Here is a 27,473-nt window from a genome sequence, read left to right as displayed (position 1 = left end):
GGTAGGAGCCAGGCTGGTGGTTAAACAACAGGGAAGGGGTGTGAGGTGGCTTTTCCAAGCCCAAATGGGGCGGGGTTAGGCTCAGGCTTGCTTGTACTAGGGTGGAGCCTGGAGAAAAACCTCAGAGTTTCAGTCTTGGGCATCCCCTGGTGGCCAAATGGCCCCAAATCGAAGATAAATCCTGTAAAGGACAGTAAGGAAAACTCGCCATCCATTCTTGTCTCTTCTCTCTTACGCACGCATACACACATGCACACAATCACAAGACATATATCCCTCAGAGGTTTTCTCCTTTTTTTAATCAATGACCACCTCATCCAGCTTTGGAAACCTGGACAAAGAGGAGGCTGAGAGGAGGCCTGGTTCAGTGTCTGAGGGTCTCCAAGTGAGTCTGCAGTCAGCATGTGGGCCCTGCTGGGCCTGTCCATGAGGTGGGCACAGCAGTTTCCTGAGTAAGAGCCAGCCCCACCCTCAGGGCAGCACCCCATCCCAGAAAGGAATCAAGAACCCCCAGGGCCTTCAGACTCTGGGGCAGTCAATAAATAGGTTAGGTTCTGAGCCAGGCCTGGGAGGAAGGGTATACCAAGGGCAGGATCAGCTGCTAAGGGATCCCAATGATTCCCAGGTACTATCCTGCCTTTCCCCAACAAGGAAGTAAATAAATAGACCTCCAACTCAGGAACAAGGGCGTTGGAGCAGGGGAATCCTCCCCTTGGAGTTAGTAATTAAGTTTCATGTTAAAAACAAACCAGCCCCAGACCCTGCCAGCATCTACAAAATCCTACAGGATGGGGTGAAGGGCTAGCCTGCCTGGGGGTACACAGTACCCAGCCCTGCAGGGTCTTGGAGGCGGTCTCATGTCTGCTCTGCAGCTCCTGGGGCCCCCTCCTCCTTTGGGGGTGGCTCCAGAAAAAACGGGATGACCGATGGTGGCTTCTTCACCCTAGGAAGATGAGAGTGTATAGGAAAAAGGTTATTAGTTATGTCCGCCTATCCGACTAGACCCCCATTTCACAGGGCAGGGAAGTACTCACGAGTAGGGGGAGGCTGGCACCCCCACCACTAGAAAGTGGTTCTTCTTCCGAAACAACCTCCATAGGCCCCGGTGGTTGCCACGCACATCCAGGTCCCAGATATGGAGGCACTGGGGGAGGGGGCAAAGGCATGGGTCAGGGAGCTGTGGGGAGGAGGCATTAAGGACCCTTTGGCCCAGGCCCCTCCCCTCCTCAGCAGCCCTCTCAGTCTGTAAGGGGTAGCATCTTCTGGAATAGGGATTTGGACAAGGAGGTAAGTAGGGGGTTCTGAGGATGTGAGGAAAGAATTCTGAGATAGAAAATTGCAGAACAAAGCCTCCCTGTGTCCTGGGGCAGGAGGAGAAGGGGGACTTCTCCATGGGCTCAACGTTGGGGCACCTTGGCAAGCTGGGTCCAGGTGGTGAAGTCATCATCTTTCTCCATTCGGATGAAGGCCACATAGGTGTGGCCCTCCGTGTCTGGCAGGAAAGAGTCTTCACAAGGATTCTTGCTGTGGTCCAGGACCTTGGCCTCGCTGCAGCAGAGGGTGGGGGAGTCAGGCCAAGACATGGTCTGTGCTTAGAAGGTCCTGAGCTTGGTTTAATGCTTTGCTGTCACAGGTCTTGACATTCTTAACAGTATCTGAATAAGTGACCCTGCATTTTCATTTTACACTAGGTCCCACAAATTATGGGGCCAAGACCCTCAACATTTGACTCGTCCCCACTCCCTGCCACGCACTCCAATACCCTAGGCCATACCTGAGCAGCCTGTGGATTTCCACTTCATAAGCTTCCTTTTTCAGACTGAAGGGGAGAGAGAAATGGGTCAGGGTAGCAGGCAGCCCCTCAGAAGCTATGGGCAGCTCTGCGCAGGGGAAGGGGGCACAAGGCGATTGGGGCGGCAGGGCTGGGGTAGATGCACAGGGCCCAGGGCAGGAAGGGACAGTCATGACTGGCCATCAGGATTCCTAAATATCCTCCCCCTTGCCCTGCCCCCAGTCCACCTGTCCACGTTCCTGAGCTGGACACCTGGAACCGTGTTGAACTTGTGCTTCTTGAAGTAGGCCTCCTGCAGTGGGTGTGAGGGTGGAAATCAGGGCCTTGCACGGTGTGACCTACACCCATTCATTCCCATTCCCCCACACAATGTCTACAAGGTGCACAGGTGAACTCCTGGACCTGTAAAGCTCTCTTAATTTCCTCCAGTCTTTCCTATCCTCTTTGTAGCGTCCTTGGCAGGTTCTTCTTAGCTTTGATTTGGACTCCACCACTGTCAGAGAGCTCATGCCCAACCAGGCAACTCATGCCACTGATGCCTGAGCTGGTCCCTGTCCCCAGTGGTTCTCCCTGGGCCTGCTACTCTGTAGCAGGGCTGGTGGGCAAAGGGACAGGCTGGGCTGAGAGGGAAGAAAGTGCTGTGACAGGTCCTAAGTGACCTAAAGTGAGTGCCTGCTCCTCTCTGGGAGATAAGTGGAAGTCTTTCATTAGTTGGCCTCTGAAATCCCTCTTGGCTTCTAGAAGGTTCCAAACTGGATACTGTCCAGGCCTTTTGGCCTCCTTAGTCATAACTTGGAAGCTGACCTTCTGGACACAGCAATGTATTGGGGGAATGGGTGCCTTCTTGCTCATCTTGGGCTGAGCTTTAGAACCAGTATTTGCAAGGATAGGTAGTGACAGAGTTGAGTTTGCAGGGCTGGAGGAGTGCCTGGTGGCAGAAATACTCTTCCTATACCCACAGTCTAGTGCTAAGAATAGTAATGATAAAAATAATGACAGCCAACCCTTAAATAATGCTCCTAGTTCAAATCGCTTTACGTGTATGAATGCATTTAAACCTCGCGACCTCACAACCCTGTGAGGTAGGTACTATTATCTTCATTTTACAGATAAAGAAACTGGAAGCACAAGGAGGAAAGTAATTTTCCCAAGGTTCCATGGCAAGTGAGTGGCAGATCTAGGATTGCTCTAGAGTCTAAGATCTTGAACTCTATACCATACTATGCCTCCTTCCCCAACAGCCCTGCTCCCACTCACATGGAAGTAGCCATTCATGTTGAGGCCGACAATACCAAAATGGTAGGACCGGGAAACGTCAGGGATGATGCACTCTCGGCCCCGGCGTTGTTCGGGCATCCGCATCCACATGTCCCAGTCCCAGAGCTGAAGGCACGGAAGACTGATGGTCAGAGGATTTGAGCTGGTAAGGGACCCTAACCACTCACCCTGCCCTGTGAGGCACCTTCTCTGGTGTGGGCCACTTGGGCTCAAGTTCCTCCTTGTATAAAGACTTCCTGAGCACCCAGCCTAGCCCAGGCATGGTCTCCACGCGGTACAATAGCGCTGGGTCCTCAGCTGTGTGTTCATACCCCTGGGGACAAGGGGCCATGGTGGGAAGTGTTAGCTCAGGATGTCTATAAAATCTTCAGCGGCTAACCCCTGACCACCCAGCCTACCTGGTCATTCCAGGCCGAGATGCAGTACAGGCTGTCGTCCTCCTCCAGCAGGTGAATAGATTGGCTTAGGAAGCTGAGAGGCAGGGTCCACAAGTTTGGGGAGGGAGTCACACAGTAATGTCGGCAGAATTGGTACTTAGGAGTCATGTCTCCTTTCCCCAAATCTCCAGTGTCCATTAACGCTTTCTACCCTCTGCTCCACCTGCCATCCTACCTTTGCTCAGTCTTTTACCCTACTTTTGAGCTCGCTTCTTTCAGAAAGTTCTCCAGGATACCTCCCTGCCTTCCTTCCTGGAGAGCCAGTCAAGCAAAGAGGCTCCAAGCAGCTTGAAGGAACAACAACGGAGGACACCCCCCCTCACCTGAAAAAGTCCACAGCAATGTCCAGGTCCTCCTCCAGAACCACTGCAAACTTGGCCTCCTGCAGGAAGAAGGAGACAACATGATCCCAAGTGGCCATGGCCATCTCCATTCTCCTGGTCTCCTCTACCCACCCCACTTCTTAGACAGCAGTGCCCCCATTTTTTCAGCTCAGAAAGATGAGACCAAGAGAGGGAAAGAGTTTGCCACATGACAGGACCAGACTTCATGCCCACATCTCCCCTCCCGGGCCCAAGTGGAGCTCCCCTTGCTACTCACCGGAAACAGGTTGAAAGTGGCAGTGAGGCTGGCCTTGTAGTGCTGGGGGGTGGGGGAAGGGGTGGAAAAGGGCACATGAGCTCTGGGGCAGAGGGTGGAGCCAGGCACCTGCCCCTCCCACCCTTGCTTAGGCAGTACCTGAGACACACGGGCATTCTTGATGCTGATGGGAGTGTGCTGGATGCCCCTCAGACCAAACAGTGCCACCACATCCATCGGTTCCTGGAGTTCACGGGCACTGATCAGCGTGTGACGCTACCCGCCCCCGCCCATCTCTGAAGGCCCTGGCACACCAAGCCCTTCACCCCAGAGCCTTGGTGTGGGCTGCCTCCCTTGCCAGGCCTCGGCAATCACTACTGCGCAGCACCCACAGCCCTGTGCTCTGCTCCATCCCAGGCCCCCCAAGTCCCAGCTCACCTCATAGTAGCCATCGATGAAAACTGTTATCATCTGGGGAGACACCCCCTGGGCCGAGAGCAAAGAGCGCAGCATCCTAGGGAGCCCAGAGCTGGGTTAGGTAGGGCCTGTGCTTGTCCCCCCTCCCAACTCAGGGCACCCCTGTGATTACAGATGGGCCCGGACTCCCCATATTCATCCACACAGGGATGGGCCTAATACCTGTTGCCTTTCCGCCCACCTCAGGTAGATAAAATGGGGTTCCCACTCACTAAACATCCTCCTTGTTCAGTGGTGGGCACAGCTCACTCCCAGACTCACCTGTACAGGTAATTGGGCCGGTTCCCTGCAATGACAGCCACAGGTACATTGAGAACCTTGTTGCCTGGAAGCTGAGAGATAATAGCCTTTTAGCTTGTCTCACTCCCTCTCCAAACCAGGGACCCTATCTAGGGAAGAGTTCAGTGGGTAGTTCCGTGGGCAGGGCACGTCTCCAGTCCTGGCCCTTCAGACACTCAGGCCAGCACCAACCTCGGGTCTTTGCTCTCATGGCCTGACCATTCCCTCCTCAACCAGGATCTTTCCTAGGGTCCCCTGCCAAGCTGCGAAGGAGTCCCAGCCTCACTGCTTAATGCCCTGCTCACCGGCTCAGGGCTGAACTCAATGGGCGTGGGGTCCTTGCAGCTGCATACACTCCCGTAGCCCTCGACTTTGCTGCAGAAACGCCGGCGGCGACGGTTCAGCTCTGTGTCTGCCCAGTGGCACTCTGCCTCTGAGGGAGGGAATGAGGATGACAGGATGGGGGCATGAGGTCAAGGGGGTGTGGAGAGCCCTGGGGCTCACAGTTAAGGGAATTAAGTCCCATGAAGAGGACCAGATCTAGTGGAGGTCCTCAGCAAATTAAGGCAGGTTTGTGCCCAGATGCCCACCCACAGCCTGGAGCCTACCCCCACCAATCATACCTTCCGCTGAGCTCAGTGGCACATCTGTTTTCAACAGAACTGGGTCTCCCCAGGAGGAGAGGGCAGGTGACTTAGAATGTTTCTCCCCAAGGACAGGACCTGGCAGGAGTGAGGAGCAAGGGGGGCTCAGGCTCCATTTTAGAGTGTTCTGCCTCTCTCTGCCCATAGTTATCCCACCTAACATTGGTTCCCATTTGCCCCCCACCCCACCTCCCAGGGCTTTGCTCCTCCCAAGTCCTTGATAATATAGGGTGGATGGCCTGTGGCGTTGGCACCTCCTTTTCGTCCCACGAAGGCCCAGGTGTCCCTCCAGCCCAGGGCAGGGCCGGCCTGGCTGCCCAGGCTCCTCAGCAGAGCCTTGGCAGTGTCCTTGAGGTGGAAGGAGCCCTCATCCTGGGGGACCAGAAAAGGTGGTCAGCTGGCTCAGAGAACACCATGTGTCATGCACCATGTAAAATCCTTCACCTATATTAGCTCATTAAATGAGCACAACCCCCTTCTGTGGTTACGGTCATTTCAGAGAAGAGAAAGTTCGGTTTAGAGAGATTCAGAGATTCATCCAAAGTAGCCCAACTAATAAGTCCTTACCATGATCCCACCTGATCTACGTATCTGTCCCCTGCTACCTGTCCGCCACTTGCTTTTTCTAACTACTCTTCTCCTCTCCTCCCTTACTCTACTCCAGTTCCACTGGTGTCTTTGCTGCTCCTCAAGTATGCCAAGAACTGTCCCATCTCGGGGCCTCTACACTTGCCATTCTTTCTCTTCTGCCAGATAGTCGCCTGGCCCACTCCTCACTTTCTCCAGCTTTTTGCTCATACGCCATTTGCTTACAGAGGGCTTCCCTTTCCAAAACAGCATCCCGTCATCACCCTTAATTTTCTTCATATAAGCTATCTTTTTTGCACTTTATACAGCCATGTGTTAGGCTGTTTTGGGGTTATCTCCCTCTACTGGAATGTAAGCTCCATGGCGTAGGGACTTTATCTTGTTTTCCACTGTATCCCTAACACCCAGAGCAGGGCCTAGCACACAGCAGGTGCTGAATAACTATTTGCTGAATTAATAAAAATGATAAGGCTAGGACTGGAACCTGAATCACCTTCCGCCAGAGGCTCTTCCCACTATGCTCTATTAGGGCACAGAACGGGGTTGGAGCTAGGGACATAGGGGATGAGACCAGAGAGGCGTCACTGACCTTGACAGTACAGATGAGCACGCGGCCGGGTGCCACCATGTTGAGGAACAGCACCATGGCCTCATCCTCATGAGGTGAGTATGTGTCAAACACACGCTTCGCCATCACGTGGCCCTAGCAGGGGACACACTTCTCATGAGCTGTTGTCTCCAGCAAGGAGAACCCTGCTTTAGCCCTCTGGGCCCCCCACACCTAGAACCTCACCGTGGCTTGGTTGAGGACGATGACATGGATGCCCCGGCCCTGCTCCCTGGCCTCGTCCTCCAATACCTACAGGGTGGCAGAGACAAAGACCGACTCTTCACTCTGGCATTCAAGATCTCTCTGTCTTAGGGGCACTTTAAACTCCAGCTGCTCAAAACCTTCCCTCCTGCCTTTTCCTTTGCTCAGTTTTCCTCTAACCCAGCTTGAAAGCCATCTCTTCCAGGATGCTATCGCAGCACCCCCATCAGAAGAGATCGCATCTTTCTACAACTCTCTTTACCCTTGGCTTTTTTTTTTTAAGATTTATTTATTTACTTATTTCCCCCCTTCCCCTCCTCCCACCCTGCTGGTGTTACTGTCTATGTTGTCTTCTCATTTTCTCTCCTCTAGGATTCACCGGGATTCAATCCTGGAGACCCCTGATGTGGAGAGAGGTTCCCTGTCAATTGTGCCACCTCAGTTTCTGGTTTCTGCTGTGCTTCACCTTAACTGTCCCCTTGTCTCTCTTTGGATGTGTCATCAGCTTGCTGTGTGATTCACTTGCACAGGCACTGGCTCACCATGTGGGTACTCACGCAAGCATGCGCTCACCACGCGGGCACTCACATAGGCACTGGCTTGCTGCATGGGCACGCTTTCTTTTCTTTTTCACCAGGAGGCCCCAGGAATCAAGCCTGGGTCCTCCCATATGGTAGGCAGAAGCTCTATCACTTGAGCCACATCCGCTTCCCTACCCTTGACTTTTGTGGCTCTTAGGGCTCTTAACTGTCTCTGCCTCATCCTGGAGATAACATACTCCTCCATCAGACTGAGCCCCTTAAGGTAAGGCCAGGTCCAATTACCTCCAGGTTCCCAGTGCCACAAAGGCACCAGGAAGTGGTTTTAAAATAAATGACTGAATGATCTGCCCACTAATACTAATTATCACTTTTGAGATTCCACTAAATTTAAGACATTTCAAATTCTTTTTATTTAACCCTGGCAAGTAGAAATCATTAGTGTCGGTCTACAGATGAAGAACTGAGGCCTCCAAAGTCACCCAGCTAGAAATGAGCAGACTTGCAGTTCCCACTCAGAAAGTAGACCCCAGAGCCAGTGGGCTACAGCCTAAGTAGAATGGATTGACTGGTCACCAGACCCCAGCCCACTCACCGTGGTGCCATCCACTGCAACATACACTTTGCTACGACTGGAGTATACCTCCACGTCCAGGACCCGCCGGAGGCCACTACCTCTGCGCCGTGGAGGCTCCAGGTGGCCCAGGGCCTCATCTGTGGGGGACAACAGGGATAGAGATAGTCTCCCCAGCAGAATCACCCTCTTTGGAATCTGCCTGCCTCTCCAGCCATGAGATCCCAAGGGACCCCCTACCCCATCCTCAGCCTGGCCCCACCATAGTCTTGCTCCGGCTCCAGGTCTTCATTGGCCTCGCTGATTGCTCGCCGTGTGTCCAGGATCAACTTGATGTTGACGATGACAGTCACCAACAGGAAGAGCACTGCCCCTGTCTGAGGGGAGGGGTGGAGACGACTAAAGAGGGGCACCTTCTCCAGATCATAGAGGGTCTTCTTGAAAGGAGGGCCCTGTCTGCAGCAAGGACACAAGGAAAACTTGGGGCCTGTGTTTCCTCCCTCTGCCTGCCCAGCTTTACTGACCCAACTGGAGCCCAAGTTCTTTGGCTACTCCTCTAGGGAGCCTCCCCGGACCCTCCCCGCTCCATCACGGCCCTCCCTACCCGGAGCTCTTCTATTCTTCCATTTGGAGCCTTGATTTCCTTGGTCCCCTCCTCAGTTAGTTCTTAGAGTTGGAGCCAGTCCCAGAAAACCAAGGTGGGAATGATCAGAAGACCTGGGCCCCAGCCTTGACTGGCTGACAGGTGACCCTGGTCAAAGCCTTTCTGATCAGAATTCAGGTTTCTATCAGAAGCTTAGGAGGTTGGACTCGGGTTCTGATTCTGAAGCTGAACTCTGGGCCCAAACTACTACCTGGTGGGAACTTGACACGTAGAGGTATTCCCTTTCCGGGCTGAGGGGCAGCCAAGGTGGGTCTCAGTGCCCAAATTCTAGGCTGGGGTAAAGCTGGGAAGAAGCCCGTGGGAGGTCTTGGGACATCCCTATACCTGACAGAACCTCCGCAGGGCCCGCTGGTTGGTCAGTTTATACTTCCAGGTAAGATACCAGCTCCGCTTCTTCCGGGCCCCAAAGGGCTTGATGAGGGGGCTGGGCTTCCAGTCGTCCATGCTGGATTGGGGGTGTCACCACTGTCCTGGCCAACCCATGCCTTCAGTAATCTGAAGGGACCAGAGGGTTACATGGGGTAAGGTGCTCCTCCCAAAGTCTGATTGATGCTGTGGGGAGATGAGGGATGGCCTTCTCTACAGAGATCTGTGCTGTGTGACCTGGGAAAGTGGCTTAACTTCTCTGGGTCTGATAGGAAAACCTTCAGAGGGGTCCTAACACCTGAAAAATCCCCTGGGGCTGGGGGAACTATCCCAGGAAGGGGCTACTCAGGGTCCCAGGAGTGAAGGCCTGATTATCAGTTCAAGGCCCTGAAAGCCTTCAAGTCCCTGGAAAGGTGCAAGCCCCAGGCCTTCCCTGGCCTGGGGTGGGCACAGGGCAGCGACTCCCCAATCTTCCAGCCCCTCCACCCTCGCCCCCTCCTATATGGCCCCATTCTTCTCCGCCCCTGGGCTCGGAGCCACTCGAACGCTTGGGGGATTCGTCCCGGCCGCGCAGCCCCTCCCGGACGCCCGCCGGGACGCACTCACGGTTCAGGGAGCCCGGGCCCGGCTGGGGCCCGACTCCGGCGCGTAGAGCTCGGCCGGGCGCGCCGCGGCCTCCGCCTCCTCCATGCCGCGCACGGCCCCGCCCCGGCCCGCCTCCCCGCTTCCGCCGCCGCCGCGGGGTGAGAGGGCGGCGGGCGGCGCTTAGGTCGGCGGCGGGCGGTGTGGGGCCGGCGTGTCCCCGCCAGGCCCTCCGCAGCTTCGCTGCCCCGCCGGCAGGTGAGCCCCTCAGGGGTGTCGCTCGCCCCCCTGCACTACCGGAAGGGAAACCCGTTTCAAGTCAGAGTTCTAGCGCTTTGGACCAGACCGCACGGCACGCCTGGGTCCGACGGGCCACAGGCCTCGCCGGCAGCCCTTCGCGCAGGCCTGGGCTGTGCTGGGGAGGGCAGCGCTCCGGACTAGGATGTGCGTGGCCGGAGGAGGAGAAAGCGTCTGGATAAAAAAGCTGGTTCCACCATTTACTTTGACCTTGGTGGGCAATCACTTCTCCTCTGTCTAGTTTCCCTTCTCTTTGAAATGCAGATACACTTACAGATGATGGTCACTCTGTGCCAGTCAGTGTTCTAAGCACTTGACTCATATTAACTTTTTTGCATTCCTAACAAGTTCCTAGGTGATAGTGATGCTTATTTGAAGTGAGTGGGTAGTCATGGAACAATTTTAAGCAGGGAAGTGATATAATAAACAATGTCTGTTAAGAGAACCGTTACTCAGACTCCAGCACCTACAATCTGATCTATTGAACTTACCACACTCAGCTAAGATGGAGTTGAAGAAGTTCAACCACCACACCATGGAGCCTAGAGTGATTACAACTGAAAATGGGAGGATTGCATCCAGCATCCATGTGGAATCTGAGCCTCCTCTTGACATAGAGGTGCAATGGACACAACCAATCCAATGTCCACATAGAAGAGGTGGCATTGGATTGGGAAAAGTGGACATGGTGGACGATGGGTATGGGGAAAGGCAGGAAAAGATGAGAGGTGGAGGCGTCTTTGGGACATGGAGCTGCCCTGGATGGTGCTTCAGAGGTAATCACCGGACATTGTAAATCCTCACAGGGCCCACTGGATGGAATGGAGGAGAGTATGGGCCATGATGTGAACCATTGTCTATGAGGTGCAGAGGTGCCCAAAGATGTACTTACCAAATCCAATGGATGTGTCATGATGATGGGAACGAGTGTTGTTGGGGGGGGGAGAGGGGGGGTGGGGGGGTGGGGTTGAATGGGACCTCACATATATATTTTTAATGTAATATTATTACAAAGTCAATTAAAAAAAAAAACCAGTAAAAAAAAAAAAAAAGAGAACCGTTACTGTTTTGTGGAGAACCATTGAAAGGATACGAAAGGAAGCCAGAAGACCAGTACGATTGTTTTGGAGCTCTCCATATTCCATCTGCTTCCCAAATGATGGGATGGTATGCCCCAAATGTGAAGAGTACCTGTCTTAGGAGTTGAGGCAATGGGTGATCTTTCCTAATAAGTGTCACAATACGTTTTATTAGCATTTAAAAAAGTTGTCGGGAAACGGACTTTGGCCCAGTGGTTAGGGCGTCCGTCTACCATATGGGAGGTCCGCGGTTCAAACCCCGGGCCTCCTTGACCCGTGTGGAGCTGGCCATGCGCAGTGCTGATGCGCGCAAGGAGTGCCGCGCCACGCAAGGGTGTCCCCCGCGTAGGGGAGCCCCACGCGCAAGGAGTGCGCCCGTGAGGAGAGCCGCCCAGCGTGAAAAGAAAGAGCAGCCTGCCCAGGAATGGCGCCGCCCACACTTCCCGCACGGCTGACGACAACAGAAGTGGACAAAGAAACCAGACGCAGCAAACAGACACCAAGAACAGACAACCGGGGGAGGGGGGGGGAATTAAATAAATAAATAAATCTTTAAAAAAAAAAAAAAAGTTGTCCCTTGGGGTTCCTTCCTGACCTCTCCTCAAACTCACTCTCCGCAGAAGATCTCACCCATTTTCATGACTTCTGTTACCATCTAGATTCCCAAACTCATATCTGCCACCCTCTCCTCTCTCCTGAACTCCATGCTGACCTGAGTGTCCAGCTGCCTGCTGGACATCTCCATAGACCCCTTCAACTTAACAGGGTTCCTGCTGGAACCATTTCCTCCCACTCCCAGACCTCTTCTAGGGTTCCTTTTTTTAGTGAATCACATCAGGCCAAACAGCTGGGAGTAACCCTTGCTTCCTCTTCTACCTGGGTCTGTTTCCTTACACGGTATTCTCCACACAACACAATGGCTAGCACGTAGTAGGCTCTCCGTAATATTTGTTGAAATCATCCATTCTTTGAACAAATATTTATTGAATGCTACCATAAATAAATTAATATACTCAGTTACCAAGTCCTGTTAATCATATTGCCTAAGGAGCCCTCCATTCTGGTCTAATTCTTCTCCAACTTTACAACCAACCCAGGTTTCAGTTTCCTGCCTTCCAACTGGTCTCCTGGACTCTAGATTTTTACTCCTCCAATACTTTTCCCTTGTAAAATCAAGGGTAATTTTTCAAAACTGCAAATCTGTTTTTTGTCAATCTCTGACTTAAAACTCTCCTATGGTCAAGAGATATTGTCTAAGGAACAATATGTTACTTAAAATCACAATTGTAACCAACCATTAGATGAACTAAAGACAATGATGGGACCAATGGGGAAAAGGAAGTACTGTTTAAGAGTTAAATCCATACTTAATAGAAAGCCAGTGGACAACATTTAAAATCAAGAAATGTATTAGTGGTATACTGATGCAAACTGTCAGTAATAGTGTGGTATATGGGAACTTTGTATTTTATGCATGATTTTTTCCTGTAACACTACAACTTCTCTAAAAAAAATAGTGGTAGAAGTCTACTGTTTAGGGTTATGATGTATGTACCAGAAAAAAAAATAGCTAAACGTTTTTACCTCTGGGAAGTGGAACCAGAAGTAGGAAAAGGTAGGGCAGGGATAAGTACTTTTTCATTGTAAACCCTTCCATAACCATGGACTAAATTACTTGGATTAAAAAACAAGTTAAAACAAACAAAAAAGTTTTTCATGGTTCTCCATTTCTCACAGAGTAAAATCCAAACATCTTAAAGCTGTCTTGAACAACTAGCTACTTAAACTGTGTTTCTAGAACCAGCAGCATGGTCACCATCTGGGAGCTTGCTGGAAATGCAGAATGTCAGGGCCATCCCAGACTTACTGAATCAGAATCTGCATTTTAACAGGCTCTGCAGATGATTCATAGGCACAGTCAAGCTTAGTAAACATCAGTGTACAAGATCCGGTAGGATCTGATCCATGTAGATCACTCCAGCTTCAAAGTTGGTTGCCTTCTCACTGGCCAGGAAGACTTTATTTTTGCTTCTTCTGTATAAATTCTAGTTACTGTGGCCAGTATTTGGTGTGTGCGTGCGTATGTGTGTGTATAGCTAAATTCTAGCCGCTATTTTCAACCCAGCTCCTCAACCCCGGGAAGCCTTCCAAAACCCTCTGCAGTCCTCTGCTACCACTGTTCATTAAGCTCTTACATCTCGGACCAAGTGTGCTTAGCCTTCATTCAGCAAACATTTATTGGCCGCCTGATGTGTGCCAGTTTAAATTCAGTGGCAGAATGGGGAGAAGGCGCAGAGCTTCAGCTATCAATCCAGGATCTCCCAGCCCCACGCATTCCAGGGCTAGAGGTTGAATGCGCAGCACTCGAATACCTATTCGACTCTGCGCGGCTTTTCTGAGTGTTACGGCGCCCTCCTCCGCCCCCGCGCCGCGCGGGCGGGGACCCACCCGTTCGGCTCCACTCTGCAGTGGCGCCGGCGGCGAAAGGAGGACCCGCGGGAGCGGGACCCCGGCGTCCGGTCTCCCAGCCCCGCTCAGGCTTGGGCCCGCATGGAGGGGGCCGCGGAGTCCCAGACGCCTGACCTACGGGACGTGGAGGGCAAGGTGGGCAGGAAGACCCCTGAAGGGCTGCTCCGCGGGCTGCGAGGCGAGTGGGAGCCGGGCACCACGGGCGCCCTCCTGCTCCCAGGGGCGCCGAGCTCAGGCCACGGCTTGGGGGACAAGATCATGGCGCTGAGGATGGAGCTGGTGAGTGTTGCCTCCACGGGACAGGGCGGGTCGGAATTCCCACCTTTGGGATGGAAAGGACGGACTGACGTCCTCGGAGTGGGGTGGAGAGGAGGAGTTGAAACTCCTCACTTAACTCCCCGGGATCCCTCCCAGATCAATCCTTAAAGCCCGGGGCCGAGTTACAGTGACCTCCATTAGTTACCCCTCAAGGGTGAGTAGGATGTTGAGGGGTCCTGAGGCCTTGGGGTGGGAGGCGCAGGCTATAGGAAGTTTTTCTGCCAAATTAGGAGGGGGGGCGTTAGGGCTGAGAACCAGCTGAGAACCTAGCACTGCACACGCCTGTCCCTGCCCCTTCTTATGGAGCAACTAGGTTTTTATCCCCTGCAAACCCAGAGCTTCTTGAGTACTGAGATGGAATTTGGTTCACCTGAGGCCCCAGTGTTTACAACAGGATTCAGCACAGAAGAGACTTGGGTGACGGGCATATCTGCTGAAAACTGCCAGCACCAGGGGTACCGAAAACATTTCCCCATCTCTGCGGAAAATATTTGAAAGTTCCTAGAACCATGGCGGGCACAGATCAGGCACACTGTCGGTGCTGGTTCCTCACTTCTGACTAGTCTCCCCACGGGCACACTGGATATTTGGATCTCATCCGTCCCTCCTTGGTGAGAAGAGGAAGAAACAGGAGGCCTCCCGCATCCATTGCTGGTGCTGCTAGTCTAGATTCTGAGCCAAAAGGACAACTAGGGCCTTAGTTCCGGTGAAGGGAGTGATTTACACCTGCTACCACTTTGTAGCCAGCTCTGGAAACCTGAGGAATTGCCAGCCGCTCCCTGGCCCTGAACCAGAAGCCTGCAGTGAGTTTGTCAGCTAGTAAGTCTTCCTGGAGCCCCACTGTGTGCCCCCCTCTGTGCTAGTCCTGGCTGGGAGGACACAGGGCTGTGGGCAGAGAAGTCAGAGAAGGCTACCTGGGGGAAAGACTTGAATGCCAAGTGTGCATTTGACCTTGAAGGTTGGGGGTGAGTGCAAAATGCCTTTAGAGCAAACTGTGACTCTGTCCACCTAAGCGGGGGCTGGCTTTGCCTCATCGGACAAACTGGAGTTCAAGGCCAGGAAAGAGCCTACCTAGAGTACCCTGCTTTGAAAGTACATGTGCCAGGCATCGCACAGAGATCTTTACAAGATATTCTCTTAATTCTCACAGCAACCTTAGTAGGCAAATAATATTTTATAGATGAAGAAACTGAGGCACAGAGAGGTTAAGTAACCGTGAAAAGTCATACAAAAAGTAAAAAATAGAACCAGGATTTGAACTCAGATAATCTGACTACACTTTACATCTTTACCATTAAGATGTGCTTTGGGTCAGATACTCCGAACACATTATGTCATTGAAGTGAGAAGCATAGGCATCATTTTCCCATTTCACAGATGAGAAAACACGCTTAGAGGTCCCCTGCCTGAGCTCTCACAGGGAGTCAGTGGCAGAGCCACACCTATTCTTTCTTTCCTGCCTTTGATAGTGAACTTTTAAAGGGTTCATTTAACTTCTGATTTTTTTTTCTTGCTGTATTCATGACCCCGGGCTGGCCTGGGGCCTGAGGCTGCCCATGAAGGGTCAGAAGAGGGAGAGGTCCTCTATGTATACTCACAGATCCCTGCCCCATTCCTTTCTCCCTCCTACGGTCAGCATCTCATTGATCTCTCCCACTCTGCCATGCCTTGGCCTTGGCCCCCCCCCCCCCCCCCCCCCCCCCCCCCCCGGCAGGACAGGGGTGGAGCAGGGGATTTCCCTTGGAGCCACTGGTAGCAGAACTGAGCCAAGCCCTCTAAGGACTGTCCTTCAATTGTCCCTCTTTCACCTGTCCTTGAAGAGAGGAGTCAGGCTTGCCTTTGAGGCCAAGGTTAGCCCTGCCTTTAGGTCTCTTTCCTCTAGTTTCCCTCCCCTACAGAAAGGTTGAGTAAACCAGCCAAAGGCTAGGATATGTGTATATGTGTAGGATGTGTGTGTGTAACAATGGCAATTCTCCACCCCTTTGTCCTCCCACCCAAAGAACTGTTGCTATGATTACCCGCCCCCACAGAGCAGTTGGAGACAAAGCTTAAGTTAGGCAAGGGGGGTGGGGAGAAGGCATGAATTTGAGTCCTGGTTCTGCCCCTGAATCACTTTATGATCTTGAGCAGGCCCTGATCTCTCTCCCAGCCTCAGTTTTTTGGAAAAAACTGGGGGTGGGGGGTAGAAAGAAGTGTGGAACCAGGTGATCTCTAAGGGCTCTTCTAGGGATAATAGTCTGAGAATCTCAGTCCAATACCAGGAAACTGGGAGGTGGAGTGAGATCTCCAGGCTTTCCTCCAAGGCCTGATTTGTAAGGAGCAGAGGGAGCCATACTCCTTGAGCCCAGGACTGGGCAGAGTCTGAGATGTATATGTTGAGGGATAAAGAGTTTGAATCTCCCTGGAAAGAGAATTAGGTTGGGGTAGCCTTTGAGGCTACATTTCTCCTGAGCTGTCCTCTTCTCTGTTTCCAAAGAGATGATGTGAAATTAATGTGTTTCTTTTTCTGGTAAGAAAGCTTCTCCTTCTATTCTGGGGGTGATGCTGTCACAGTCAAGGCATCCCAGTGTCACAGGACCTTTGAATCTGGTTCTCAGATTCATTTCCAAGCCCCTGGAACCCTGGGGAGCACTAAAACAGCCAAGGATAATAAAATCAAGAGAATCATAGAACTAGGCTAAATATCAGAAATGAAATGGGCAGTTCCTGCTCTTAGGAGGATTACAGTCTGGGTTGGGGAATGAGGGAAACAGACTAACCACCCTAGTACAGGATGATAAGTGTTGTTGGAACACCCAGAGGGCTTCCTGAAAGAGTCTTGATCAAGAATCACATGGTTGAGTTTGTGCTCGGGAAAGGCCACTTTGAAATAGAGGTGAGTACATGCTGTTTCCACTGGTTGGAATGCCTCTCCTTCTCTTTGCCTGCCTAAGTTCTACTTAATCTTCAAGTCTCAGTTCATGTCCCTTATCCTAGAAAGCCATTCCTGACCTCCCTTGGTTGGGTTATGGACCTGTAGGTACCCTCAGCAATCTGTTCAGCAGTTATTCCCCTAACTTTTGTAACACTGAATTTTAAGTACTTGCTTCCATGTCTTATCTTACCCATCAGACTGTGAACCCTCTGAGGACAAGAAAGGGTGTGCTTTCTTCCTTCCTCTAACATAATACTTGACCTATAAGGAACACTCAATAAATTATTTGTCCCATGATTGGATGGATTAATTCCATATTGAGGAAGGGCAAGAAAGACTTCTTAGAGGTGCTGGCATTTTAGCAGGGCTCTGAAGAATAGATAAGGTCATTGGATATTCCAGTTCAAGATGGCAGATTGAATACATGCATTTATATCCATTCCCTCCTGAAACCCCACTTATAAGCCAGTAACTGAATTATTTTTAGAAGGCATGAAGGGAAGCGGACTTGGCCCAATGGACAGGGCGTCTACCACATGGGAGGTCTGTGGTTCAAACCCCGGGCTTCCTTGACCCATGTGGAGCTGGCCCATGTGCAGTGCCAATGCACGCAAGGAAAGCCGTTCCACACAGGGGTGTCCCCCACGTAGGGGAGCCCCATGCACAAACAAGGAGTGAGCCCTGTAAAGAGAGCCACCCAGCACAAAAGAAAGTTCAGCCTACCCAGGAGTGGTGGCCACACACACGGAGAACTGACAAGCAAGATGATGCAACAAGAATAGACACAGATTCCTGGTGCTGCTGACAGCAATATAATGGAAGCAGACATGGAAGAACACGCAGTGAATAGAGAGCAGACAACTGGGGTGGGGGGTGGGGAAGGACGGGGAGAGAAATTTTTTTAAAAAACTGATAGAAGATGATGGGAACAAAATGTTAGAATCTGAAAGGCAGAAGGAAGAGTGGTAATTAGCTTAGTAGATCCCCAAAAAGCTGAATCCCAAGGCAGCAATAGGGAAAGCTGAAAAGTAACCCTTTTATAAAACCCTCTGAAGTCTCAGGAATTGGGTATTTCTGGAACTGGGGGTGTGAGTGTGGATGAAAACAAAAGAATTAATTAAAATTCTCTTTTAAGAATCATACTCTAAGCCAGTCATCAAATTCATATAGAATGGCAAGGGGCCCCAAATAGCCAAAACATCTGAAAAAAAGAAGAACAAAGTTGGAGGACTCATACCTTCCAATTTCAAAATTTACCATATACATGAAGTAAACAAAACAGTGTGGCACAGGCATAAAGATAGGTATATGGACCAATGGAACAGAATCGAGAGTTCAGAAATAAACCAACACATCTATGGCAAACTGATTTTTCAACAAGGGTGCCAAGTTCACTCAATGGGGAAAGAATAGTTTCTGCAACAAATGGTGCTGGAAAAACTGGATATCCACATGCAAAAGAATGAAAGTAGACCCCTACCTCACACCATATGCAAAAAATGAACTCAAGATGGATCAAGGATCTAAAAATAAGAGTTAAAACTATAAAACTCCTAAAAGAAAGCACAGGGAAAAATCTTCAGGACCTTGTACTAGGCAATGGTTTCTTAGATATGACACTGAAAGCACAAGCAACAAAAGAAAAGGATATTGTCAAAAAAGTGAAAACAGAATGGGAGAAAATAGTTGCAAATTATATATCTGGTGAGGGTTTAATCTGATTATATCAACTCAACATCAAAAAGACAAACAGGAAGTGAATATAGCTCAGTGGTTGAGTGCCTGCTTCTCATGTATGAGGTCCTGGGTTCAATCTCTGGTGTATCCTAAAAAATAAACAAAAACCCAAAAAAGATAAACAACCTAATTTAAAAATGGGCAAAGGACTTAAAGAAGCATTTTTCTAAAAGAAATTATACAGAGATAAGCACATGAAAAGATGCTCAACATCTTTAGTCATTAGGGAAATGCAAACCAAAACCATAATGAGATACCATTTTACACCTGCTGGGATGAGTAATTATTAAAAAAGCAAACAAACCAAAAAATAACAAATATTGGTAAGGATATAGAGAAAGTGGAACTCTTATGCTTTGCTGGTGGGAATGTAAAATGGTGCAGCAGCTGTGGATAACTGGTTCCTCAGAAAGTTAACCATAGAATTACCTTATAATCCAGCAATTCCATTCCTAGGTATATACTCCAAAGAACTGAAAGCAGGAACTGAAGCAGAAACATGTACACCAATGTTCATAGCAACCTTACGCACAATAGCCAAAAGGTAGAAACAACCCAAGGGCCCATGAACAGATGAATGGATAAACAAAATGTGGTATTTCCATATAAATGGAAATACTATTCAGCTATAAAAGAAATGACGTTCTAGTACATGCTACAACATGGATGAGTCTTGAAACATCATGCTAAGCAAAATAAACCAGATGCAAAAGGACAAATATAATATGATTCCACTTACATGAAATATTTAGAATCAGCAAATTCTTTGAGATAGAAAGTAGACTAGAGTTACTAGAGGTTTGGGGGAGGGTAAATGGGAGTTATTTCTTAATGGGTAAAGAGTTTCTGTTTGGGATGATGAAAAAGTTTTAGTAATGGAAGGTGGTGAATGTAACATTGTAAAAGTAATTAATGCCATTGAGTTGTATACTTAAAAATAGTTAAATTTTTTTTTTTAAAATGAGACCAGACAAATAGTGACCAGAAGTGTTTGTGGGATGTTGGGGGAGGTTGCCTTACAAACAGAACCTGAGAGGTGGTAAGTAAGACACCTAGGCACCCTAGTTGACTGACCTGGTTCCAGAATCCTCTGAAGTATGATTAGGGGCTTACGTCAGCTGGGCAAGACAGGGACTAAAATTTTTATTATTATTATTATTATTATTATTAGGTAAGGAATAATCCAGCTAACAGACAATTAGATTCTAAGTAGTATTACTTTAATTACTATCTGTTCTAATTAACTTTTGACTGCTCTTGCAACTAGCCTCTAGAGAAAACATCGTTTCCTTTTATTCCTTTATGAAATAATAAAATGGCCTGTGATGACTTTCTTGGAGGGGGTGGAGAGGGGAAAGAGAGGAGAGAGAGGGAGAGAATCATACTCTAAGATCCTTTCCCTAACTGTGCAAACAGGCACCAGCCACTCCTTCATCCTAGCAGAACGCAGAGATATAAGTCTTGCAAAGAATAAAACAGAAGGTTTCTGGACTGGGAGACACAAAGCACAGTTGAGGGCAAGCGGGATTAAGTAAAAATGTAGTAAGTATTATGAAATGTCCCTCCCAGCCTGCTCTCCTAGTTGGCTCCTGGGATGGTAGCCTTGATTAAATGTACTGTCTAGTGGGGAGGCTGGAACATTCTTTTCTGGGGAATATGACTAGCATAAGAGGGGGGAAAATATTTCCCCCTCTTTCATGTTTATGGTAAACTTTAGGCCTCACCTGACCAACCAGCCCAGCTAGGTCACCCTATTGTGAGGCTCAAGGTTGACAAGCCTCACATATATACAGAGTTTCCAATCAGTTCTTTAGAGCCCCCTCTGCAATGTGAGCAGACAGCTAAAGCTCATTAGAAATCTCATGAGACCCTCTAATCCAGGGGTTCTTAACCAGGTAACTTTGAGATTACCCAGTAAACTAGATTTACTCCAGTACAGACATGGAGACTGATGTGGATGGAGGAAGTCCTGAGTCCCCAGCCAGTGAGATTCTGACCCGCCTAAGTTCTGGCCAGCTCTTCCCTCCCTCAGCCCCTGCTATCAACACCCTAAAGAGGCTGGACACCCAGAGCAGCTGCTGCTTGCTTCACCAGCTCTGGCCTCCTTTTGGACCAGTCTGTATACTGATTACCACCTGGTCCTTTATCAAGCTGTTTGTTGACTGTCTCTTTGTCTCACTGGTGAATCTGGATCGCTGTCCAATAGTTAGTGTCCTAAATATGAAGTTCAAAGCTCAGTGGAACCAAATTTTAATACTTAATATTTACTGAAATCTTACTTTGTACCAAACACTGTACTGAATACTTAATAGACAGTATTGCAGAATCCTCACAAGCCCCTCTTTGAGGTGAGTGATTTAGCCCTATTTTACAAACAAGGGTTTTACAAACTGGGGTTTTAAAACTGCTTCTAAAGCCCACACCTTCCAAACCATTCTATTTTCATGCTTCCTGAAATACTGGAATATTGGGAAAGTCAGGGACCCAGAACCTGGGGCTAATCCCTTCTCCCACTCTCCCAGGCTTACCTGCGAGCCATCGACGTGAAGATCCTGCAGCAGCTGGTGACCTTGAACGAGGGCATCGAGGCGGTGCGTTGGCTGTTGGAGGAGCGGGGGACGTTGACCAGCCACTGCAGCAGCCTCACCAGCAGCCAATATAGCCTGACAGGTGGGAGTCCTGGTCGCTCAAGGCGAGGCAGCTGGGACAGTCTGCCAGACACCAGCTCCGCTGACCGGCTGGACAGTGTCTCCATTGGTAGCTTCCTGGACACGGTGGTTCCAAGTGAGCTGGATGAACAGGGCCCCTCTGGGATTCCCCGACCCGAGATGGACTGGTCAAAGCTTATACCCGGTGGGGAGAGGGCCAGGACTGAAGTGGATCTGACAGCCACCAGGCCAGGAGGCTTGAGGGTTGGACAGAAGCCCTCAGGGGCGGGGATTCAAGACAAACCACCAGAACTGCCAGAGGACAAGAGTGCCAAGTTGGACTTTGAGGCCCACTGGTACTGGGGGCAGTGCCAGGACGATGTTACCTTCTTGTAATATTTCTACCCTTTTATATTCTTGTGGCTTTTCTCTTCCCTAGGCTCTGGTCTCCCTCAAAATGTACTCTCCTTCAATCTGGGACTAGGAAGAGGCTGCATTGAAATCAGTACTCCATGGTTACCATGGAAACCTGGCCTCACCATCCCTCTAGTCCCTGGGGAGTCTCTTATCTTTACCTGCAGAGCTATTGTCACAGAACACTGACTCTAGGCATAGCTTGTGGCTCCTGGTATGATGGTATACCCTGCCCCCCTCCACTAGGTAAGGATTTGAGGAATTTAGGACCCTGCGGGATCATTGGTGAAGACACAGGGGTGTAATTACCTCACCCAACGTCTAGGAGCTTTGGCCCGCATCCTGGCCAAGATGGAGGATTGAGGAGGGACATGGAGGTCAGGGCCAACTCTCCATGGATTGGCCCTCCCAGAAGCCTTTGGGCTTGGCAGAACCACCCTTTTCCTGTCTGTTGAGTGATGTCACTTCCTTCCAGGATAGACTAAGGCTTTCTACTTTCTGTATCTTTGGGTAGTGGGTGATAAATCAGTATGGGTGTGTCTAAGCCCCTGCTGCTAAGTGAGACCATTGCATTACTTTCAAGATAACATTTCTCATTTTAACCACTTTCAACTATACAGTTAGTGGCGTTAACTTTGTTCATAATGTTGTGTTGCCATCACCACCATCCACTACCAACAACCATTACTTCTCGTGAGCGGGAACACATGACGCCTCCTGGCAGGAGTTTCTCACTTTCTGTCAGCTGCTTGTATTTCTTTTCAGAAAGGTTCTTACTTTTTAGAGTGTCCCCATTTTATCTTAGAGGGCCTCATTTTCTCTGTGGCTGCAACCTTTTCTTTGGTTCCAGTACTCCTATCCCTTTGCTTTTAGGGAGGAAAGCTCATAGGGGACTCCTCTCAGAAAAAGTCATTTTGGTCCACCCCTGCCACAGTTCCCTGTCTTACCCTGTCCCTGGGTTGCCCCCATTCTTCCATCCTGGCTTCAAATCTGCCTGCCCAGAGGTTTAGCTTTTGTGTTTTCATACCTTCTCAGGTTCCTCTTCTGGCCTCAGGCCTTTCATAGGCACAAAAATTCTATCCATCTCTTCCTACTGCTGGGAAGCCCCAGGAAGGGAAAAGCTGGAGGTCTCAGCTCTAAGAGTATACCAGATGGGGGAAGGGTCGTCTTCTTTGACCCTGAGCTTCCCCTTCCCCTGCCCTGCCTGGCGCCTTCCACCATTTAGTCACATTATTCCTGTGGGAGGCTGGGACACAGGAATCCCCTTGTCTGGACAACAATGGGGTCATGGCAGGGAAAGACAGAGGCTCTTTGGTCCCAGAGCCCACATCCTGGGGTGGGGGAGGGAGGAGTGAGGGAAAGGCAGCTCCTTCTTCCCTTAGAGTCTAGACTCCTGGGATCTGAGGAAGGAACAGGGGACTGGCTCTGATGGCATGGGTCCCAGGGCCCTAGTGAATTACACCAAAGAAGGAATTCAGGGAAACTGCCAATTCAGGGCTCAGGTTGAGAACGGGACCAGAGGGGGTGGGGACAAGGACTATGGCTGATGTCAGAGAATGAATTATTGGAGATCAACTCTTTAAACCCTAAGTAACTGTCCCAGTCCCTATCTTTCCTGGACCCTGAAACTAAATTACTGAAAAGCAAAAAGGAGGGAAAAGGATGTCAGATATTGTCCTTAGTTATTCACTATGCCCTCAGGGCTGTGAGATAGAAATGTCTCCCCCAAATAACTAATAACTGCTGCAGTTTCTGTACTTTGAATTCTGTGCTGGACAAGGGAAGGAAGTGAAGTTGATTATCTCCACCTCTCTCAACCCTTCAACTCTTGTTCTGCAACTCCACCACAATCCTTCTGGGCTGTGGCTTTTCCCTAAAGATCCTTCCCCCCTCCTTTGAAATCTCCAAAGTATTTTTAGTCTTTCCTTCTCTGCTGCCCACCAGTCTTCTCTTATCAGCCCTGATCCTGGGGTTCCTGACCTCGCCTCGGGCTGGAAAAATCAAATACCCAGGTCCTGTCCCTTCTCTGTTGCCAATTTGAATGTGCTCTTGAGTTCAACTTGGAAGCCTAAGAATTCCTTAGTTTCCCTAGTTGGTTTAGTTCACATACCTCTAAGCTGAAGAAGTTGCCTGCCCTCTTGTGGCCACTATGCAGCAATCCTGGGGCACCTGGGTGGAACCTTGAGCTCAAATAGTCTTTTAGACCAGTCACCTCTGCCCAGACAGAGAGACTGAGGCACAGAGAGGGTAGACTTGCTCAGGGTCACCCATTATAAATCTGTGGAAATGCCCAAATGAAAGAGCCCAGATCACCTGCCTACCTGTCCTTGGCTCTATCCACTTAGCCAGATTGCCCCCCAACCAGCCAAAACCACCCAAATCCAAAGGGAATAAAAATAATTTTCCTCCTCTTTGAATGTTTGGTTTCTCATTGCCACCATAGAGAGGCAGTGCAGTCTTTAAGGAAAGAATTATAGGCTCTGAGGAAAGAAAATCCTGGGACTGGACTGGGTGCAGGGTGCAGTGCTGTGGATGGCAAAACCCAGGAAAGTCAATCCTGGACCAAGAGTTTTTCCTGAGAAGAGATAGAGGGGCTAGTAGATCCAGAGATGGTTGGGGCAGGACTCAGCATTTCCATTCCCTAGGTAAGCTGGAAGGTAAGACTGAGGGTGGAGAACCGTGAGATGAGGAAATCCAAATGGGTCCAGTGGAGTTGGGGAGCTCCGCAGGTTCGTTGGCTAGGCCGCAGAGGGTGTGGAGGACCGGAGAAGTGGAGTGAGTGGGCAGCCTGGGCTCTCCAGGTAGGTCTGGGTATCCTGTACTTATACCTTAGACTCCATTTCACTATCAGCAAGACCCAGGAACCCCAGTTAACACACCTGCCCGGCTCTTTCTAGGTCACAGGGAAGAGCTATTTTAGGGGTTCAAAAAAGGAAAAGGTAGGATTAGGGAGAGAAATATAGAGAAACCAGAGAGAATGAGATGAAAAGGGGATATTGCAAGTATGCTCAAAGGAAGCATACTGCCCTCCAAGAGGCCGGGGGATTTTGTCAGGGCTCAGGGTGAAGGCAGAGGTGAGAGTGCTTATGGCAGCTGCAGAAACAGTGCCTGGGAGGAAGAGGCGGGTGCTGGCTTGGCTGGGTCCATCAAGAAGACATGGAAAGGAACGGAGGGAGGGAGGGCCATGGGAGTGAGTAAGTATTAGGGCCTATATTTAGGAGGGTGGTGAGGTTGGGAACTGGACTGACTGGGAGCTCAGTGAGCGCTTCAGTGGGAAATGCTTGGGGATTGTAGTGGACTACAAACACTCTGTATGCACAGTGCCGTGGGTCCTCCACGATAACTGTTGAATGAATGGAAATGGAGGAATGAATGGGAATGTGGAAACATAAGGAGATGTGCCTTACAAAAAAAAAGTAAGTAGGTTGAAGATCATTTACAAATAAGCTAATTTAAAACATCCGATTTAATTCTTAGCAACCCCATGAGCAATATGTGAACCCAGGCATTATTAATAATGAATTGTTGCTGAGACGCAGATTAAGTAATATGTTTAGGGCCATATCGGTAATAAATGAGCTGGTACTAAGTGACCTAGGGCAGTCTGACTGCCCATGCTTCCAGGAAATCTTCTCTGATGACCTTCCCCCGACACACAGCTTCCTCTCCTAGGAGGACAGTTTAGTGCTGCCCACTGGTAGCGGCAGTATATTAGTTTCCTATTGCCGCTGGAATAAATCACCACAAATTTGGTGGCTTAAGGCTACATGAATTTATTATCTTACAGTTCTGGAGGTCAAAAGTCCAGTATCAGTTTCACTGAGCTAAAATCAAATTGGCATACCTATTTTTATTCTGGTGGCTCTAGGGGAGAATCTGTTTCCTTGCCTTTTCCAGCTTCTAGAAGCTGCTTGCATTCCCCGGTTTGTGGCCTCTTCCTCCAATTTTAAAGTCAGCAGCATAGCATTTTCTCTCCTTTCTGACCTCTGCTTCAGCCTTCACATCTTCTCTGTGTAACTCTACTGTCTGCCTCTTAAAAGGACGCTTGTTATTACATTGGATCAACTGAAATCCAGGATCATTTGCCTATCTCAGGATACTTAATTTAATCCTATCTGCAAAGATCATTTTGCATATTTACAGGTTCGGGGGATTAGGACATTGGGCATCTATTTTGGGGGGTAAAGGTCAGGAGGGAGCATAATTTAGCCTACCATGGGCCGTGATGGAGGGTGCGTAGGAGGAATGTAGGCCCAGAATGAGCCTCTATCTTCATTTAGCCTCCCTTACCCAGGAGTGGGGGGTGGTGTCAGGGAGGAGGGGGCTAGGTTCAAGCCCCATGTCTGGAGAATAGCGAGTTAGCTTCTGTACCACCACCAGCAACAGCCAAGGGTGAAGGTCAGACTTGGGAGAAATTCTCACTTTCTGCTGGAGCCCCTTTCAGGCCTGGGCCCTCCCTGGGACCAGAGAGAGGAACGGGGTAAGGGCGCAGGTTTCCAGCAGCCTCTGTCCTCAACATGGCCTGGTCTCCAGAACCTTTCTGTGCTCCTGCTTCTCAAGGCAGATGGTTATATTCCCAGCAAACTAGCCTGGGCTTTTTCTGGAAAATGTAGATTAGCTGTCTCCTTTTTAAATTATTTTTTTAAAATTTCTTGGTAGTTAAACTATGTTACTCAAAGCATGGTGAACTCTCATCATCAGTTGATACTAGATCCTTTCTTGGTTTATTTTCTTCTTTTGATCCCTGATCCCTATTCTCATTCCTCTCCCTGACATAGGTGTACAGTCCAATGTGTTTGGTATATGTTTTTTTGGATATATATGTATGTTTGAAAAAATATATAATATTTATGAACTTATGTGTCTTAATATATAAATGGTGTACTTTTACAATAAATTAACTTCTGTAACAAATTGCCCCCATATTTCAGTGATTAAACACAATAAAGATTTATTTTTCACTTATTCAACAATCTAGCACAGGTGTTCCTAGTTGGACAGCTCTCCCGCACTGTCCATTTTGAGTACCAGACTCCCTCCATTTTCGAGTGGTAACAGCCTAAGCCCTGCATCATAGTTTCCTTTCACCCTTTTGCTAAATTATTTTAGCATCCATCCATGACCACTTTCTGCATTGGTTATTTCATTGAGGATTGTAAAACAGTAATTTTCAAGTCCTGTCATTCCATCTTCATTTATTAGCTACAATTCTGTATAGAAAAACATTTTCACATCCTGTGGGACCATTTGGTTACCCTGAAATAAAGTTCATGCCAGAATGGCACTTAACTCTTTTAGAGGAGTAAGTTGGTTTCCTAGCAACTTCTAATGGTGTTCAATGATTTGTTTTGTTTTTGTTTCTCTCTTTGTAAATTATTATTATGAACTTGTAATTTTTATATATGCAATGTCTTTTAATCATTTGCAGTTTTTTTCTATTACGTACAATTTCAAACATATACAAAAATAAAGAAAATAATAGTACGAGTTTCCATGCACCCATCACCCAACTTCAGTAATTACCAGTCTTAGTTTATTCCATTAACGATTTTCCCCCAATCAAGATTATTTTGAAGCGAAACCAGATATACCAATTCATCCATAAATGTTTCAGTATATATCTAAAAGATAATGACTTTTTAGTACTGAAATCTTACCTAAAAATAGCAATCATCCTCATATAATCAAATGTAGTTGGTATTCAAATTTTCCAATTTTCTGATAATCTTTAAAAAAAAAAGTTGTTAGAATTGAAACCCAAATAAGGCCCATGCACTGCAATGGTCAATAGATAGTTCTTTTAAGTCTCTTAATCTGTAGGTCCTCTCCCTCTCTCTTTTATTCCTACATTTTTTTTTTTTTTGGAGGGGGGGTTGTGGGAAAAAAAAAGTTATTTGTCCTGTAGAGTTTCCCACAGTCTAGATTTTGATTATTGCATCCCTATGATGGCATTTAACTTGTTCCTATGCCCCGTGTTTTTCCTATAA

The 27,473-nt window shown here is 49.0% G+C and overlaps 2 protein-coding genes across 4 annotated transcripts; one reads left to right on the top strand and one right to left on the bottom strand.

Annotated features, from left to right (window-relative positions):
* Positions 1–280: 280 nt before the first annotated feature.
* POMGNT1 (protein O-linked mannose N-acetylglucosaminyltransferase 1 (beta 1,2-)) lies at positions 281–21,041 on the bottom strand. 3 transcript variants are annotated; one of them, XM_058303645.1, is made up of 22 exons: positions 20,953–21,041; positions 8,987–9,157; positions 8,261–8,375; positions 8,020–8,138; positions 6,868–6,933; positions 6,664–6,777; positions 5,741–5,858; positions 5,466–5,564; positions 5,148–5,275; positions 4,825–4,895; positions 4,525–4,600; positions 4,246–4,329; positions 4,108–4,149; positions 3,831–3,889; positions 3,469–3,541; positions 3,255–3,383; positions 3,050–3,175; positions 2,020–2,084; positions 1,775–1,819; positions 1,413–1,548; positions 1,035–1,144; positions 281–943 (listed from the first exon to the last, which is right to left on the bottom strand). In XM_058303645.1, exons 2-22 carry the CDS (start codon positions 9,104–9,106, stop codon positions 856–858), a joined length of 1,983 nt encoding a protein of 660 aa, XP_058159628.1. In that variant the 5' UTR covers positions 9,107–9,157; positions 20,953–21,041; the 3' UTR covers positions 281–855. The 3 variants fall into 3 exon arrangements, with proteins under 3 accessions (XP_058159628.1, XP_004462830.1, XP_012382322.1); XM_004462773.4 differs by lacking the exon at positions 20,953–21,041 and adding an exon at positions 9,635–9,755; XM_012526868.4 differs by lacking the exon at positions 20,953–21,041 and adding an exon at positions 9,631–9,737.
* On the top strand, positions 13,339–26,994 carry LURAP1 (leucine rich adaptor protein 1). The gene is made up of 2 exons (XM_004462772.4): positions 13,339–13,734; positions 20,947–26,994. The coding sequence occupies exons 1-2, from the start codon at positions 13,537–13,539 to the stop codon at positions 21,466–21,468; spliced, it is 720 nt and encodes a 239-aa protein (XP_004462829.1). The 5' UTR covers positions 13,339–13,536; the 3' UTR covers positions 21,469–26,994.
* Positions 26,995–27,473: the final 479 nt, after the last annotated feature.

Source organism: Dasypus novemcinctus, chromosome 9 (genome assembly GCF_030445035.2).
Source record: "Dasypus novemcinctus isolate mDasNov1 chromosome 9, mDasNov1.1.hap2, whole genome shotgun sequence".
Taxonomy (NCBI): domain Eukaryota; kingdom Metazoa; phylum Chordata; class Mammalia; order Cingulata; family Dasypodidae; genus Dasypus; species Dasypus novemcinctus.
Note: the sequence above shows the minus strand (reverse complement) of the source record. Positions and strands in the feature narration are given on the sequence as shown.

Bases quoted from the DNA above. Each gene is read 5' to 3' on its own strand.
- POMGNT1 (XM_058303645.1), bottom strand. From the start codon at position 9,106: ATGGACGACTGGAAGCCCAGCCCCCTCATCAAGCCCTTTGGGGCCCGG. The intron at 3,542-3,830 runs GTGAGGGGGGGT...CCTGCCTCTCAG, and splicing joins ATTGCTGTGGACTTTTTCAG to CTTCCTAAGCCAATCTATTC. The intron at 1,820-2,019 runs GTGGACTGGGGG...TCTCCCCTTCAG, and splicing joins CAGCTCAGGAACGTGGACAG to TCTGAAAAAGGAAGCTTATG.
- LURAP1 (XM_004462772.4), top strand. From the start codon at position 13,537: ATGGAGGGGGCCGCGGAGTCCCAGACGCCTGACCTACGGGACGTGGAG. The intron at 13,735-20,946 runs GTGAGTGTTGCC...CCACTCTCCCAG, and splicing joins TGGCGCTGAGGATGGAGCTG to GCTTACCTGCGAGCCATCGA.